Here is a 16,291-nt window from a genome sequence, read left to right as displayed (position 1 = left end):
GTGATGGGATGAGAGAGGTGGTAGAGATGGGTGGAGGGGTGATGGGATGAGAGAGGTGGTAGAGATGGGTGGAGGGGTGATGGGATGAGAGAGATGGTAGAGCTGGGGGGAGGGGTGATGGGATGAGAGAGGTGGTAGAGCTGGGGGGAGGGGTGATGGGAGTTCTGTTGAGCTTTTGATGCTCTCTCTCTCTCCCTCTCTCACACAGACACACACTCACACACACACACACACACTCACACACACACACACACACACACACACACACACACACACACACACACACACACACAACACACATAATCTCAATCCCCAAATCCAGATTGTATAATCTATAATCCCCAGTGTGGGTAATGAGGTGGAGAAACAGAGAGAAATATCACTTCTATACAGCAGGATTAGATCAAAACAAATCTCCCTCTATATATTTGAGTCAGTAGGGTGCATAGTAGTCTACTACATCACTGGATAAACAGCCCTACCGTTCAGTGTCCAAACAAGGTACATTGGACAAGGCCTTGTTATTGCATAAAATACAGTAACGTGTTACAAAGAACCTTGAATATCTCCAGGTATACATAACGAATCTTTTGAAACAATACACAGGTATTCATGTTTGATATAGAATACAAATGAACCATTAAAATAATAAGAGCTGAAATTAAAAGGAGGAATAAATCAGTCTGAAGTGAAATTCTGAAACCAACATTTATTTTTTTTCCATTTTAAAATACAAAATATTTAGCAATATTATATTATAGAGTAAACCATTTGACAGCCTTTCATGCTCTTCGAGTAGCTTCAACATTTACCAGAATGTTCTTCTATCATTTCATATATTATTTCCTATAGTCACCAGTCAGGCTTTTCACACTGCGTCCTGCTATCATTTAGTCTATTTGTGAGACTTAATGGATGAGCATGTCATTTGTTTAATTTTATTATTTTCTCCTCCTCCCCTCCTCCTCCTCCTTCCCTCCTCCTCCTCCTCCTCACCCCATAAAGCCTTGAGCTAGCAAAACTACTAACCTGACAAATTTGAAAAACAAAGTTGCACAGCAAATGAAAGAGTGAAAACTGTAAAAGGTCTTCCTTGCACCCAACACACCTTGCTTCAAACCCCCATGATGCTAGTTGATCAGGTCAAGCTCCCGTCTGGCGTCTCTATACCCCATCGAACCAAAACATCTACAGTCAGGTCAAGCTCTATTTACATATTACAACAAAATATCTACACACAGAAAGCAGACACATTTGGAAACTAAAAACTTGATGCAAGTTGTGAAAATGTCGATCATGTAAATCTCTTGAAATTCTCCCTTCGTCTTCCAGGTGACATATGGAGCAGTTGATCTGTCTCTGCCAAGATGGCCGACCGCTTCACACAACAGACTGTCATCACCTAGAAGAGGAGCTATAGAATACGTCTCACACACACACACAGACAGATAAACACACACACACACACACACACACACACACACACACACACACACACACACACACACACACACAGAGACACGCACACTCACTCACTCACACACACACACACACACACGCACGCACGCACGCACGCACACACACACACACACACACGCGCACACACACGCACACACACTTCATTCTTGTAGATTATCCAACTCCACTGACTACTGGGTGGAGGCTACACACTAATCTTCAAGGTTGCGCTCTGAGTTACAGCAAAACGTGACAACATATACATAGAAACGTTTAAATGCAGAAAACAAATCACCAGCACATATTACTATTGACATTTTCCAATGAAACAAGCAACATTTCATTCCTTATGATGAATAGGCAAAACACATTCAATATCTTCCATAGCTTTCAAACCCCTCAGTTCATATCAGCTGTTTTACGTCGTAGCAGTAGCTCACCCCATCCTTAATAGCAGTTAACCAGAGAGTTAAACAATAGGCTGCATCTGAAATGGGACCCTATTCCCTTTAGTGCCCTACTTTTGACAAGGGCACCCTATATAGTGCACTACTTTGACCAGAACCGTATGCGCCCTGGTCAAAAGTAGTGCACTATATAGGGGGAAAGGGTGCCATGTCAGGTGCACCATAGGTTGGCAGTAGTTTAGTGCTGCTGGTCTGGTCCAGAGCCCTTCCTCTAGCTGTGATGCTGAGAGGAGACATGAGACCATGGATGATGATAGTCTGTTCTCCTGTGGTGTTGGTTAGTGATGAATTTCTTTAGGTTAGTAAATAATCTCTCATGGCTTGGTCTATACATGGACCCATGACAACTGTACCGGATTGGAACCATAGAAACAGAATGATGGAATGAATGTCATTCTATTTCTGCGTATTGGAACCAGGTCCTGCTTTGTGTTTTAGAACCAGGTTCTGCTCTGTGTATTGGAACCAGGTCCTGCTTTGTGTTTTAGAACCAGGTTCTGCTCTGTGAATTGGAACCAGGTCCTGCTTTGTGTTTTAGAACCAGGTTCTGCTCTGTGTATTGGAACCAGGTCCTGCTTTGTGTTTTAGAACCAGGTTCTGCTCTGTGTATTGGAACCAGGTCCTGCTTTGTGTTTTAGAACCAGGTTCTGCGCTGTGAATTGGAACCAGGTCCTGCTTTGTGTTTTAGAACCAGGTTCTGCTCTGTGTATTGGAACCAGGTCCTGCTTTGTGTTTTAGAACCAGCTTCTGCTCTGTGTATTGGAACCGGTTCTGCTCTGTGTATTGGAACCAGGTTCTGCTCTGTGTATTGGAACCGGTTCTGCTCTGAGTATTGGAACCAGGTTCTTCTCTGTGTATTGGAACCGGTTCTGCTCTGTCTATTGAAACCGGTTCTGCTCTGAGTATTACAACCAGGTTCTGCTCTGTGTGGATGAGGGGATGTTTATGGGTCTGAATCTAGAACACAGGCTGTTCTCTACAAAGGCACTATTAACCATGCTGAAGGGTTCTCTGGTTTTGCACCGCCTGCAGTCTGTATCGGGTTCCAGACCTGGCTCAGAATAGTTTGATTTCATTACTTTAGGATGCGCTTGATTTAGCTTGTCTGCTGTGCAGAGTTCACCCAGGTGGGTGTGGATCTCTCGTCATGGTACTGTTATATTGGTTCCACAAGCAAAATAGAGTACACCTAAAGTGTTTGCAAGAAAACAAATACTTTACTATTTTGACACAGGTCTGCTCCGGGAACTGCAACATAGCACCGCTTGACACTCTCTCTCTCTCTCCCTCCCTCCCTCCCTCCCTCCCTCCCTCCCTCCCTCCCTCCCTCCCTCTCTCCCTCCACACAAGGCAGGAGCTGTGAAGCTGTATGAACAATGGGTCTGTTCCAATCTCCATATTAGATAGTAGCCACTGCAACAAGACCATGTGTCTGGTGGAAAGGAGGACAACTAAACAACAACATCCCTTGAAAAACCAAAGCAAGACAAACAGCAGCGTCTGAGTGGGATGGTTGGAGAGAGGTGTGGAGTGTCGCTGTTATTCTGTATTGATTATCAATAGTTTTCTCTTCAGGGCTACAAACTAGAAATGTGTTATTCCTGACCATCCAGTCCATAGATTTGTTCTGCTGTTACAGTATACATACAAACACCTCCTGTCTTGCAAAAATAACATGTCACAATAGCATTTAAACTGAGTCACACTTTTCACAGCAATGTCCACAAAGACATTGATGACGCCATAGTTTTTGCCGTATTATAATACCAATATAAGACTGTTGACAGTAGAAAGGTAAGATGATGAAAGGCATAACCAGTAGTTTAAGGTGTGCACCGCGTCACCGCGTACAGTCAGTCAACGTGAATCTCTGCTCCCACGCTGGACACCAGTATGATTCCGTGTGTAATGGTTTAGAATATCATTCATTCCATGCACTATATTAATCAGAAGCAGATGAATGTATAGAATGGTGAAATGTATGTATACTGTTGACTGCCATGTTGGGTGATGTTGAGAAAATATATATTCTAATGGATATCATTGTTTGCAAAAAGACAATGATCTATATATGTCATCATATATACGTTTGCAAAAGCTAAAATGGCCCTAACACACACATGCCCTCTCCAGCACTTTGTGGTGCAGTCTGGGTGATGAGAACCAGCCCAGTCTACTCCTGGAATACATTCCTCCACTTCCTGCTTGTCAGTGTTGCCTTCTCCTCAATCTCTCCATCTCTCTCTGTCTGTTTCTGGGCTCCGACATCCCTCCTACTTTTTCAAATGGTTCTACGGTTCTTCTCATGTCTCTTCTGGTTGGTTAGTTGTTTGTCCCATCGTGTGATAGTGAGGGTGGTGAGAGTAGTCACAGTGTGATGGGGGGTGGGGAGTTGGCAGGCAGGAGGGGCAGGCTGTGGAGAGATGACAGGGTGTGACAGAAGTAGTCATGGTGATGGGTGGCCACGGTGACAGGTCACCACGGTGATGAGTCTCCATGGTGACACGTCCTTATGGTGGCAGATCTCCATGGTGACAGGTCAGGTCACCATAGCGACGGTTTCCATGGCAGCCAGTCGTCATGGCATCGCCATCGGCTAGCGGTGACTGTCTATCTAACTAGACGAAGGAGTTCATAGCGTTGACCGGCGAGGGGGCCTCGGAGCTCTCGTTGCCCTCGTGCGTGTCTTTCTCCTTCTTGCCGCTGTACTGGCCGATGAAGGATCCATCCTCGTTGAACTGGCCATCCCCTCCCTCGCCGTAGTCCACCAGGCTGTCATCACTGTCGTCCCTCTTCACCGTTCCGTTGGACGGCGTCCGGCTGCCCTTCAGAGGCTTGTGGTCCTCCGTGTCACTAAGGGTTAGGAGGGAGAGGCAGAGAAACGGTTTACTTTAGGTCAGATAGTGGTGGCTAAGTTTGGTCCTGGAGAGATATAGGGGGTGCAGGGTTTTGTTCCAGCCTGCCATTGATGCACCTAATTCACCTGACCAAGGTCTTGTTTAGGATGTGTTCAAGCTTGGCTGGAGCAAAAGCCTGGAACACCTAGTTCTGTGGGACTGGACTTGGTGACGAAAACTTTGACATGATTCCATTTCAATCAATAAGGCGTGCTTCTCAACATAACGCACATACTAGGCAGACATCAGACATCAGACCATGTGCTATCCATTAAATCTACATGCATTAAAGACTCAGAGGGATTCAAATAACAGATCTGTCCAAAATGCATAGGGGTCTTAATGGTCTTGGGGTCGAGGGGCTGATTCGTACAAAAACCCTTTTATTGAAATGACAAACTGAACTGATTCTGGTGGATCAATCTACCAGTAGAAGTGCAGCACACTATATCCGGTTCAACATTAACACTACGGTGACAATATATCCTGTTCAACATTAACATCACGGTGACACTATATCCTGTTCAACATTAACACCACGGTGACAATATATCCTGTTCAACATTAACACCACGGTGACACTATATCCTGTTCAACATTAACACCACGGTGACACTATATCCTGTTCAACATTAACATCACGGTGACACTATATCCTGTTCAACATTAACACCACGGTGACAATATATCCTGTTCAACATTAACACCACGGTGACAATATATCCTGTTCAACATTAACACCACGGTGACACTATATCCTGTACAACAGTAACACCACGGTGACACTATATCCTGTACAATAGTAACACGACGGTGACAATATATCCTGTTCAACATTAACACCACAGTGACAATATATCCTGTTCAACATTAACACCACGGTGACAATATATCCTGTTCAACATTAACACCACGGTGACACTATATCCTGTACAACAGTAACACAACGGTGACACTATATCCTGTTCAACATTAACACTACGGTGACAATATATCCTGTTCAACATTAACACTACGGTGACAATATATCCTGTTCAACATTAACACCACGGTGACAATATATCCTGTTCAACATTAACACCACGGTGACACTATATCCTGTACAACAGTAACACGACGGTGACACTATATCCTGTTCAACAGTAACACGACGATGACACTATATCCTGTTCAACATTAACACTACGGTGACACTATATCCTGTTCAACATTAACACTACGGTGACAATATATCCTGTTCAACATTAACACCACGGTGACACTATATCCTGTTCAACATTAACACTACGGTGACAATACACAGGTATATAGGACTTAGTAATGCTGTCCTTAGTGTTTCCTCGCCGCTCGTATTCCATCTATGCCAGAATATGGCATACATTTATACCGTATAGAAATAACAACACTGAGTGTACAAAACATTAAGCACACCTACACTTTCCATGACATAGCACCCGATTTAAGTTTATATAAGGTGAAGTATTATCTTTTATCTTGTCATGACACAATGACCAGATGAATCCAGGTGAAAGCCATGGTAACCTTGTCACTGGTTAAATCCACTTTAATCAGTCTTGATGAAGGGGGAAAGACAGGTTAAAGAAGGATTTCTAAGCCTTGAGCCAATTGAGACATGGATTGTGTGTGTGTGCCATTCAGAGGGTGAATGGACAAGACAAAATATTGAAGTGTCTTTGAACAGGGTCTGGTAGTAGGTACCAGGCACACTGGTTGTGTCAAGAACTGCAAGGCTGCTGGGTTTTTCACCCTCAACAGTTTCCTGTGTATATCAATATTGGTCGACCACCCAAAGGACATCCAGCCAACTTGACACAACTGTGGGAAGCATTGGAGTCAACATGGGCCAGCCTCCCTGTGGAACGCTTTTGAAACCTTGTAGAGTCCATGTCCTGAGGAATTGAGGCTGTTCTGAGGGCAAAACAAGGTGCAACTCAATATTAGGAAGGTGTCGTTAATGTTTTGTACACTCTGTGTACATACTTATATTAGATCGACATTACAATGGCACAACTCATAAATACAACCGAATGTTGACATTTTTCTACCCAAAAGGAAACATTGAAAGCAACTGAAAATGAAGCCAAACAGGATATGCAGTCAAATAATAGCTTCTGATTTTAGTGACTGTTAGTGTTAAATAAATAGAACCGGATTACAATCAGGTGCTAGCCAACAAACAGGTGAGTTAAACTGACATAGTATAATCTGTGCTGGGTTTGACAAGGCCCAGCTGTCTCCTTTAGCATCGGTTTAGACACACACACAGACCTGTATCAGACGGTGTGTGTTGCATGCCAGGCTTGCTGTATGCTAATAGCATAATGCTAACCCCCTTACCTTTCCAGGGACCTACACCCCAAAGACAGAGAACAATGGAGGAACACATGAAGAGTGGTGGATGAGAAAATACATTCTGCTATGTGCTTTATTACAGTAGCAGCCTGATATCAAACAGTCAACCCATGTATTACAGTAGCAGCCTGATATCAAACAGTCAACCCATGTATTACAGTAGCAGCCTGATATCAAACAGTCAACCCATGTATTACAGTAGCAGCCTGATATCAAACAGTCAACCCATGTATTACAGTAGCAGCCTGATATCAAACAGTCAACCCATGTATTACAGTAGCAGCCTGCTATCAGTCAACACGTTTGAAGTACCACAATTATTATTATTACTATACTAACTAAAAACAAAACCCCCAAAAAGATTTGGCACACAAAGTATGATGATGATATCACAAGTTAGTGCAGATTGAGACACGTTCAGCAGCAAAGCCTGATACAACTTCTCAACAATGATAGCATGACAGCTGTTTTTAATGTTACATTCAAATACATACGCTATTTGCACACACACTAATGTATAAAAGTTGCTTTGATTTATTATGAAATCATATTTGTAAGTAAGTACAGTATTTACAGTGTTAATTAAACACAGACAGGTGTAGATTATGTCTTGTTAATTAAACACAGAGAGGTGTAGATTCTGTCTTGTTAATTAAACACAGAGAAGTGTAGATTCTGTCTTGTTAATTAAACACAGAGAGGTGTAGATTCTGTCTTGTTAATTAAACACAGAGAGGTGTAGATTCTGTCTTGTTAATTAAACACAGAGAGGTGTAGATTCTGTCTTGTTAATTAAACACAGAGAAGTGTAGATTCTGTCTTGTTAATTATACACAGACAGGTGTAGATTCTGTCTTGTTAATTAAACACAGAGAGGTGTAGATTCTGTCTTGTTAATTAAACACAGACAGGTGTAGATTCTGTCTTGTTAATTATACACAGAGAAGTGTAGATTCTGTCTTGTTAATTAAACACAGAGAGGTGTAGATTCTGTCTTGTTAATTAAACACAGAGAAGTGTAGATTCTGTCTTGTTAATTAATCACAGAGAAGTGTAGATTCTGTCTTGTTAATTAAACACAGACAGGTGTAGATTCTGTCTTGTTAATTAAGCACAGAGAAGTGTAGATTCTGTCTTGTTAATTAAACACAGAGGTGTAGATTCTGTCTTGTTAATTAAACACAGAGAAGTGTAGATTCTGTCTTGTTAATTAAACACAGAGAGGTGTAGATTCTGTCTTGTTAATTAAACACAGAGAGGTGTAGATTCTGTCTTGCCTCGAGGGAGTCAGGAAGGGAGAGTTTTCTTGTTCCTTGGTAAAATGTTCTACACATCCAAACATGTCAATCAGAACAACATGTCAATCAGAACAACATGGAACAAGTACAGTAGTCTTCAAGGGGAATGTGTGTGTGTGTGTTGTGTTCCAGAGTCTCTCTCTCACCTGTACTCTCCAAACGTCCCATCATCATCCTTCATCGGCTGGATCTCTGGGTCTTGATGTGCGTCCTCTTTTTCTTTCACTGTGGATAGAATACATATCATTGTTGCTGAATGTCTAGGGTTGTGTGTGTGTGTGTGTGTGTGTGTGTGTGTGTGTGTGTGTGTGTGTACCTGGGTATTTCCCTCCCTTGTTCCTCTTGATGAAGCAGATGATGAGGAGGACGAGGATGAGGAGAGCGATGGCACACATCAGCCCTATGAACCAACCCTGAGTGGCTAGGTCTACCTGGTTGCTTTTCATTGCTTCTGACACACACACACACACACACACACACACACACACACACACACACACACACACACACACACACACACACACACACACACACACACACACACACACACACACACACACACACACAGGAAGAAGAAAAAGGGAAAAGGTTGTCAGAGTCCTGTTAACAGGTGAACATCTGAAGGGGGAGTGGTGCAGGCAAGGACCTGTTTAAACCACAGTTAAATTCAATTAAGAAGCGGGAGGGAATTTCCCCCCAAAAAAATCAGGATGAAAAACAATTATTCCTGTTTTCTAAATGAAGACATGCAACGACAATGACCCTCTACTGAACATACAGTGTGTTTCACTCAGCTTTCACTGCACACAAACTGAAAAGAGACAGGATACCTAAAGTGAAGTAGGGACATCATGAGGCATGCTTTAAACCTTGCTCTTACCATGCTGTTACACTAGCTACACCACAGATTATTACAGGTCAGACTGATGGAGCTCTTATCATGGGAAGAGGGTATGGAAGGAGGACGCAGGCAACTACAAGGAACAATCATCTACCGTACATCAGGGTTGGGGTCAATTCCAGTTCAATTCAGTCACTTCCAATTCATTGAAAAGCAATGAGGAAATACAATTGTAACTAGAACAGTTAACTTCCTGAATTGACACATTTTGAAATGGAATTGTCCCCAACCCTGCAGTACACTGAGGCAGAGCGCTCTGGACATGCTGCCTCACCTGGCAGCGTTATCACTAGCTCCTCTGTACTGTGTATGGTAGCCTCAGAGTGATCTTTAACTACCACCCGAACCCTATAGGACGTCCCCGGCTTTAAGCCCTTTATCAGATAGGTCTGAGACCCGCTACTGCCGTTTACAAACTCTTTAGTCCAGTCTTCTTTACCTGGAGGGAATGGAGGCGTTGGGGAGAAAGTCAAAATAGAGAGAAGGAAGGTATGTATTGAAAAAGGCAAGTATTTGGGTGATGATATGACAGATGTACTGAAAAACATTTTATTACTGAAAACTTTTGAGTTGAGCATGCCACTTCCTCATTCTATGAGCTATGTTTTTATGGGAATTGATGATCCAGGTTTTGGAATAAATTAACAATGATACTTTAACCGTATTAAGTTTATACGTTTGACAGGCAGTTTATATGCTTAACTGTGAGTTCATATGCATGCAATTTGCTTTTTGATGCGATGAGACGATATTGTATAGAAGCAGGAATAGCTTACTGTTTTCTACAATATACTCCACATACACATTCTTATCTGGTCCAAAGTATTCCCAACTTATCACTGCTCCCTCCTCTCCCACCACAGATGAGTTTACATTGGTGAACGCCGAGCCTATCGGATGCACTGATCACACAGGGAAGAACATACATACAGGAGAGTTGTTGAGCTACACAAGTTGGAACCGAAGCCAGTAAAATACAAGTCTCAGAGGTAGGATGTTACAGACGCTCACGGAGGAAGGAACTTAGACTCAAATACAAACTGTAGACTTTGTAATCTAATAAAGATGTTTTTTTCTCCAGAAAATGAGTCACACCTATAACTAAATATCTACAGATATTCTGCCTTTCCTGTATTTTCCACCATATTTCCCTGAGAACTAATCATTTGTCACATGCAAGCTAGACACAGGACACACAACTGCCCTAAACAATGAGTTAACATGTTCCTCTTTAGAGATTTTATGGAGAGAGAGGTAAGGGACTCAGGGAATGGCTGTAGTACCCTTGTGAAACTGGGGGCGCAGAGACTGAGTGATGGGAGAGATTGGAAGATGGGGTTCTGTGTAGCCTGAAACAACAACACCACAGAGAAGAGTAAGACACCACAGACACCACAGACACCACAGACACCACAACCACAAGGACAGACAAACAAATAGTACCACAATACTATAGAGTAGTTATAGTAGTTAGAGGTAGAGTAGTTAATAGCATGCAGACTGTCCAATGGTACAGCATCATGCAGGACAGGTAGTTATAGTAGTTATAGTAGTTAGAGGTAGAGTAGTTAACAGCATGCAGACTGTCCAATGGTACAGCATCATGCAGGACAGGTAGTTATAGTAGTTATAGTAGTTAGAGGTAGAGTAGTTAACAGCATGCAGACTGTCCAATGGTACAGCATCATACAGGACAGGTATTTATAGTAGTTATAGTAGTTATAGTAGTTAACATCATACAGGACAGGTAGTTATAGTAGTTATAGTAGTTAACATCATATAGGACAAGTAGTTATAGTAGTTATAGTAGTTAGCATCATACAGGACAGGTAGTTATAGTAGTTAACATCATACAGGACAGGTAGATATAGTAGTTATAGTAGTTAACATCATACAGGACAGGTAGATATAGTAGTTATAGTAGTTAACATCATACAGGACAGGTAGTTATAGAAGTTATAGTAGTTAACATCATGTAGGACAGGTAGTTATAGTAGTTATAGTAGTTATAGTAGTTATAGTAGGTAACATCATACAGGACAGGTAGTTATAGAAGTTATAGTAGTTAACATCATGTAGGACAGGTAGTTATAGTAGTTATAGTAGTTATAGTAGGTAACATCATACAGGACAGGTAGTTATAGTAGTTATAGTAGTTAACATCATACAGGACAGGTAGTTATAGTAGTTAACATCATGTAGGACAGGTAGTTATAGTAGTTAACATCATACAGGACAGGTAGATATAGTAGTTAACATCATACAGGACAGGTAGTTATAGTAGTTATAGTAGTTAACATCATACAGGACAGGTAGTTATAGTAGTTATAGTAGTTAACATCATACAGGACAGGTAGTTATAGAAGTTATAGTAGTTAACATCATACAGGATAGGTAGTTATAGAAGTTATAGTAGTTAACATCATACAGGACAGGTAGTTATAGAAGTTATAGTAGTTAACATCATACAGGACAGGTAGTTATAGAAGTTATAGTAGTTAACATCATACAGGATAGGTAGTTATAGAAGTTATAGTAGTTAACATCATACAGGACAGGTAGTTATAGAAGTTATAGTAGTTAACATCATACAGGACAGGTAGTTATAGAAGTTATAGTAGTTAACATCATACAGGACAGGTAGATATAGTAGTTATAGTAGTTAACATCATACAGGACAGGTAGATATAGTAGTTATAGTAGTTAACATCATACAGGACAGGTAGATATAGTAGTTATAGTAGTTAACATCATACAGGACAGGTAGTTATAGTAGTTAACATCATACAGGACAGGTAGTTATGGTAGTTAACATCATACAGGACAGGTAGTTATAGTAGTTAACATCATACAGGACAGGTAGATATAGTAGTTATAGTAGTTAACATCATACAGGACAGGTAGTTATAGTAGTTAACATCATACAGGACAGGTAGATATAGTAGTTATAGTAGTTAACATCGTACAGGACAGGTAGTTATAGTAGTTATAGTAGTTAACATCATACAGGACAGGTAGATATAGTAGTTAACATCATACAGGACAGGTAGTTATAGTAGTTATAGTAGTTAACATCATACAGGACAGGTAGTTATAGTAGTTATAGTAGTTAACATCATACAGGACAGGTAGATATAGTAGTTATAGTAGTTAACATCATACAGGACAGGTAGATATAGTAGTTATAGTAGTTAACATCATACAGGACAGGTAGATATAGTAGTTATAGTAGTTAACATCATACAGGACAGGTAGTTATAGTAGTTAACATCATACAGGACAGGTAGTTATGGTAGTTAACATCATACAGGACAGGTAGTTATAGTAGTTAACATCATACAGGACAGGTAGATATAGTAGTTATAGTAGTTAACATCATACAGGACAGGTAGTTATAGTAGTTAACATCATACAGGACAGGTAGATATAGTAGTTATAGTAGTTAACATCGTACAAGACAGGTAGTTATAGTAGTTATAGTAGTTAACATCATACAGGACAGGTAGTTATAGTAGTTAACATCATACAGGACAGGTAGTTATAGTAGTTATAGTAGTTAACATCATACAGGACAGGTAGTTATAGTAGTTAACATCATACAGGACAGGTAGTTATAGTAGTTATAGTAGTTAACATCATACAGGACAAGTAGTTATAGTAGTTAACATCATGTAGGATGGCTTAATAAAACACATGGTACAGTGATGGAATGAATTCATGAGCGAGGGCAAGAAAAGAAGGGGAAAGACTGAGCGAATGAAAGAGATGAGTAGCCTACAACATTGCTATTCATCCATTTAGGTCTTTTAAGGTGAATTGGACATAAGGGTTGGTGCTTGCGGATGCAATGAACGCAGTAACAGGCTGATTTCTTTACTTTACCAATTAGAATGAGGAAATGCATTGGGGGCATGCATTCTAAGCAGTATTCTAGACTGGCTATTGGAACGTAGCATTAGAGTTAACATCTACTCCCACAGTAGCTAACATAGAGCATTATGGGTACTGTAGTACATCATGCTACAGCTCACTGATGATGGAGGAAGGCACATGCAGACAGATTACAGTAGCTATCTATCAGAGTCTAGTTTCTCTGACTGGTAGAACATGCAGACAGATCTACAGTAGCTATCTATCAGGGTCTAGTAACCAGTAGAACATGCAGACAGATCTACAGTAGCTATCTATCAGGGTCTAGTAACTGGTAGAACATGCAGACAGATCTACAGTAGCTATCTATCAGGGTCTAGTAACTGGTAGAACATGCAGACAGATCTACAGTAGCTATCTATCAGGGTCTAGTAACTGGTAGAACATGCAGACAGATCTACAGTAGCTATCTATCAGAGTCTAGTTTCTCTGACTGGTAGAACATGCAGACAGATCTACAGTAGCTATCTATCAGGGTCTAGTAACTGGTAGAACATGCAGACAGATCTACAGTAGCTATCTATCAGGGTCTAGTTTCTCTGAATGGTAGAACATGCAGACAGATCTACAGTAGCTATCTATCAGGGTCTAGTTTCTCTACCTAGTAGAACATGCAGACAGATCTACAGTAGCTATCTATCAGGGTCTAGTAACCAGTAGAACATGCAGACAGATCTACAGTAGCTATCTATCAGGGTCAAGTAACCAGTAGAACATGCAGACAGATCTACAGTAGCAATCTATCAGAGTCTGGTAACCAGTAGAACATGCAGACATATCTACAGTAGCAATCTATCAGGGTCTAGTAACTGGTAGAACATGCAGACAGATCTACAGTAGCTATCTATCAGGGTCTAGTAACCAGTAGAACATGCAGACAGATATACAGTAGCTATCTATCAGAGTCTAGTAACCAGTAGAACATGCAGACAGATCTACAGTAGCTATCTATCAGAGTCTAGTAACCAGTAGAACATGCAGACAGATCTACAGTAGCTATCTATCAGGGTCTAGTAACCAGTAGAACATGCAGGCAGATCTACAGTAGCTATCTATCAGGGTCTAGTAACCAGTAGAACATGCAGACAGATCTACAGTAGCAATCTATCAGAGTCTGGTAACCAGTAGAACATGCAGACATATCTACAGTAGCTATCTATCAGAGTCTAGTAACCAGTAGAACATGCAGACAGATCTACAGTAGCTATCTATCAGGGTCTAGTAACCAGTAGAACATGCAGACAGATGTACAGTAGCTATCTATCAGGGTCTAGTAACTGGTAGAACATGCAGACAGATCTACAGTAGCTATCTATCAGAGTCTAGTAACCAGTAGAACATGCAGACAGATCTACAGTAGCTATCTATCAGAGTCTAGTAACCAGTAGAACATGCAGACAGATCTACAGTAGCTATCTATCAGGGTCTAGTAACCAGTAGAACATGCAGACAGATCTACAGTAGCTATCTATCAGGGTCTCGTAACCAGTTGAACATGCAGACAGATCTACAGTAGCTATCTATCAGAGTCTAGTAACCAGTAGAACATGCAGACAGATCTACAGTAGCTATCTATCAGAGTCTAGTAACCAGTAGAACATGCAGACAGATCTACAGTAGCTATCTATCAGAGTCTAGTAACCAGTAGAACATGCAGACAGATCTACAGTAGCTATCTATCAGGGTCTAGTAACTGGTAGAACATGCAGACAGATATACAGTAGCTATCTATCAGGGTCTAGTAACCAGTAGAACATCCAGACAGATCTACAGTAGCTATCTATCAGAGTCTAGTAACTGGTAGAACATGCAGACAGATCTACAGTAGCTATCTATCAGAGTCTAGTAACCAGTAGAACATGCAGACAGATCTACAGTAGCTATCTATCAGGGTCTAGTAACTGGTAGAACATGCAGACAGATCTACAGTAGCTATCTATCAGAGTCTAGTAACCAGTAGAACATGCAGACAGATCTACAGTAGCTATCTATCAGGGTCTAGTAACCAGTAGAACATGCAGACAGATCTACAGTAGCTATCTATCAGCGTCTAGTAACCAGTAGAACATGCAGACAGATCTACAGTAGCTATCTATCAGAGTCTAGTAACCAGTAGAACATGCAGACAGATCTACAGTAGCTATCTATCAGGGTCTAGTAACCAGTAGAACATGCAGACAGATGTACAGTAGCTATCTATCAGGGTCTAGTAACTGGTAGAACATGCAGACAGATCTACAGTAGCTATCTATCAGAGTCTAGTAACCAGTAGAACATGCAGACAGATCTACAGTAGCTATCTATCAGAGTCTAGTAACCAGTAGAACATGCAGACAGATCTACAGTAGCTATCTATCAGGGTCTAGTAACCAGTAGAACATGCAGACAGATCTACAGTAGCTATCTATCAGGGTCTCGTAACCAGTTGAACATGCAGACAGATCTACAGTAGCTATCTATCAGAGTCTAGTAACCAGTAGAACATGCAGACAGATCTACAGTAGCTATCTATCAGAGTCTAGTAACCAGTAGAACATGCAGACAGATCTACAGTAGCTATCTATCAGAGTCTAGTAACCAGTAGAACATGCAGACAGATCTACAGTAGCTATCTATCAGGGTCTAGTAACTGGTAGAACATGCAGACAGATATACAGTAGCTATCTATCAGGGTCTAGTAACCAGTAGAACATCCAGACAGATCTACAGTAGCTATCTATCAGAGTCTAGTAACTGGTAGAACATGCAGACAGATCTACAGTAGCTATCTATCAGAGTCTAGTAACCAGTAGAACATGCAGACAGATCTACAGTAGCTATCTATCAGGGTCTAGTAACTGGTAGAACATGCAGACAGATCTACAGTAGCTATCTATCAGAGTCTAGTAACCAGTAGAACATGCAGACAGATCTACAGTAGCTATCTATCAGGGTCTAGTAACCAGTAGAACATGCAGACAGATCTAC

General features: G+C 41.2%; 1 protein-coding gene across 16 annotated transcripts in view; it reads right to left on the bottom strand.

Moving 5' to 3' along the window:
• Positions 1 to 3,266: 3,266 nt before the first annotated feature.
• LOC115188370 (neuronal cell adhesion molecule) overlaps positions 3,267 to 16,291 on the bottom strand; it is a 125,104-nt gene continuing 112,079 nt past the window's right edge. For 6 of the 16 annotated variants that reach the window (XM_029747142.1, XM_029747146.1, XM_029747147.1 and 3 more), the window contains 6 exons: positions 10,678 to 10,743; positions 10,171 to 10,296; positions 9,669 to 9,833; positions 8,810 to 8,944; positions 8,640 to 8,718; positions 3,267 to 4,778 (listed from right to left, as the gene is read on the bottom strand). In XM_029747142.1, the coding sequence (XP_029603002.1) occupies positions 4,544 to 4,778; positions 8,640 to 8,718; positions 8,810 to 8,944; positions 9,669 to 9,833; positions 10,171 to 10,296; positions 10,678 to 10,743 (806 nt within the window). In that variant the 3' untranslated portion in view covers positions 3,267 to 4,543. The remainder of the gene's footprint in view (positions 4,779 to 8,639; positions 8,719 to 8,809; positions 8,945 to 9,668; positions 9,834 to 10,170; positions 10,297 to 10,677; positions 10,744 to 16,291) is intronic. The other 10 variants (XM_029747144.1, XM_029747157.1, XM_029747158.1 and 7 more) reach the window with 4 other exon arrangements.

This window comes from Salmo trutta, unplaced genomic scaffold (assembly GCF_901001165.1).
Source record: "Salmo trutta unplaced genomic scaffold, fSalTru1.1, whole genome shotgun sequence".
Lineage (NCBI taxonomy): Eukaryota > Metazoa > Chordata > Actinopteri > Salmoniformes > Salmonidae > Salmo > Salmo trutta.
Note: the sequence above shows the minus strand (reverse complement) of the source record. Positions and strands in the feature narration are given on the sequence as shown.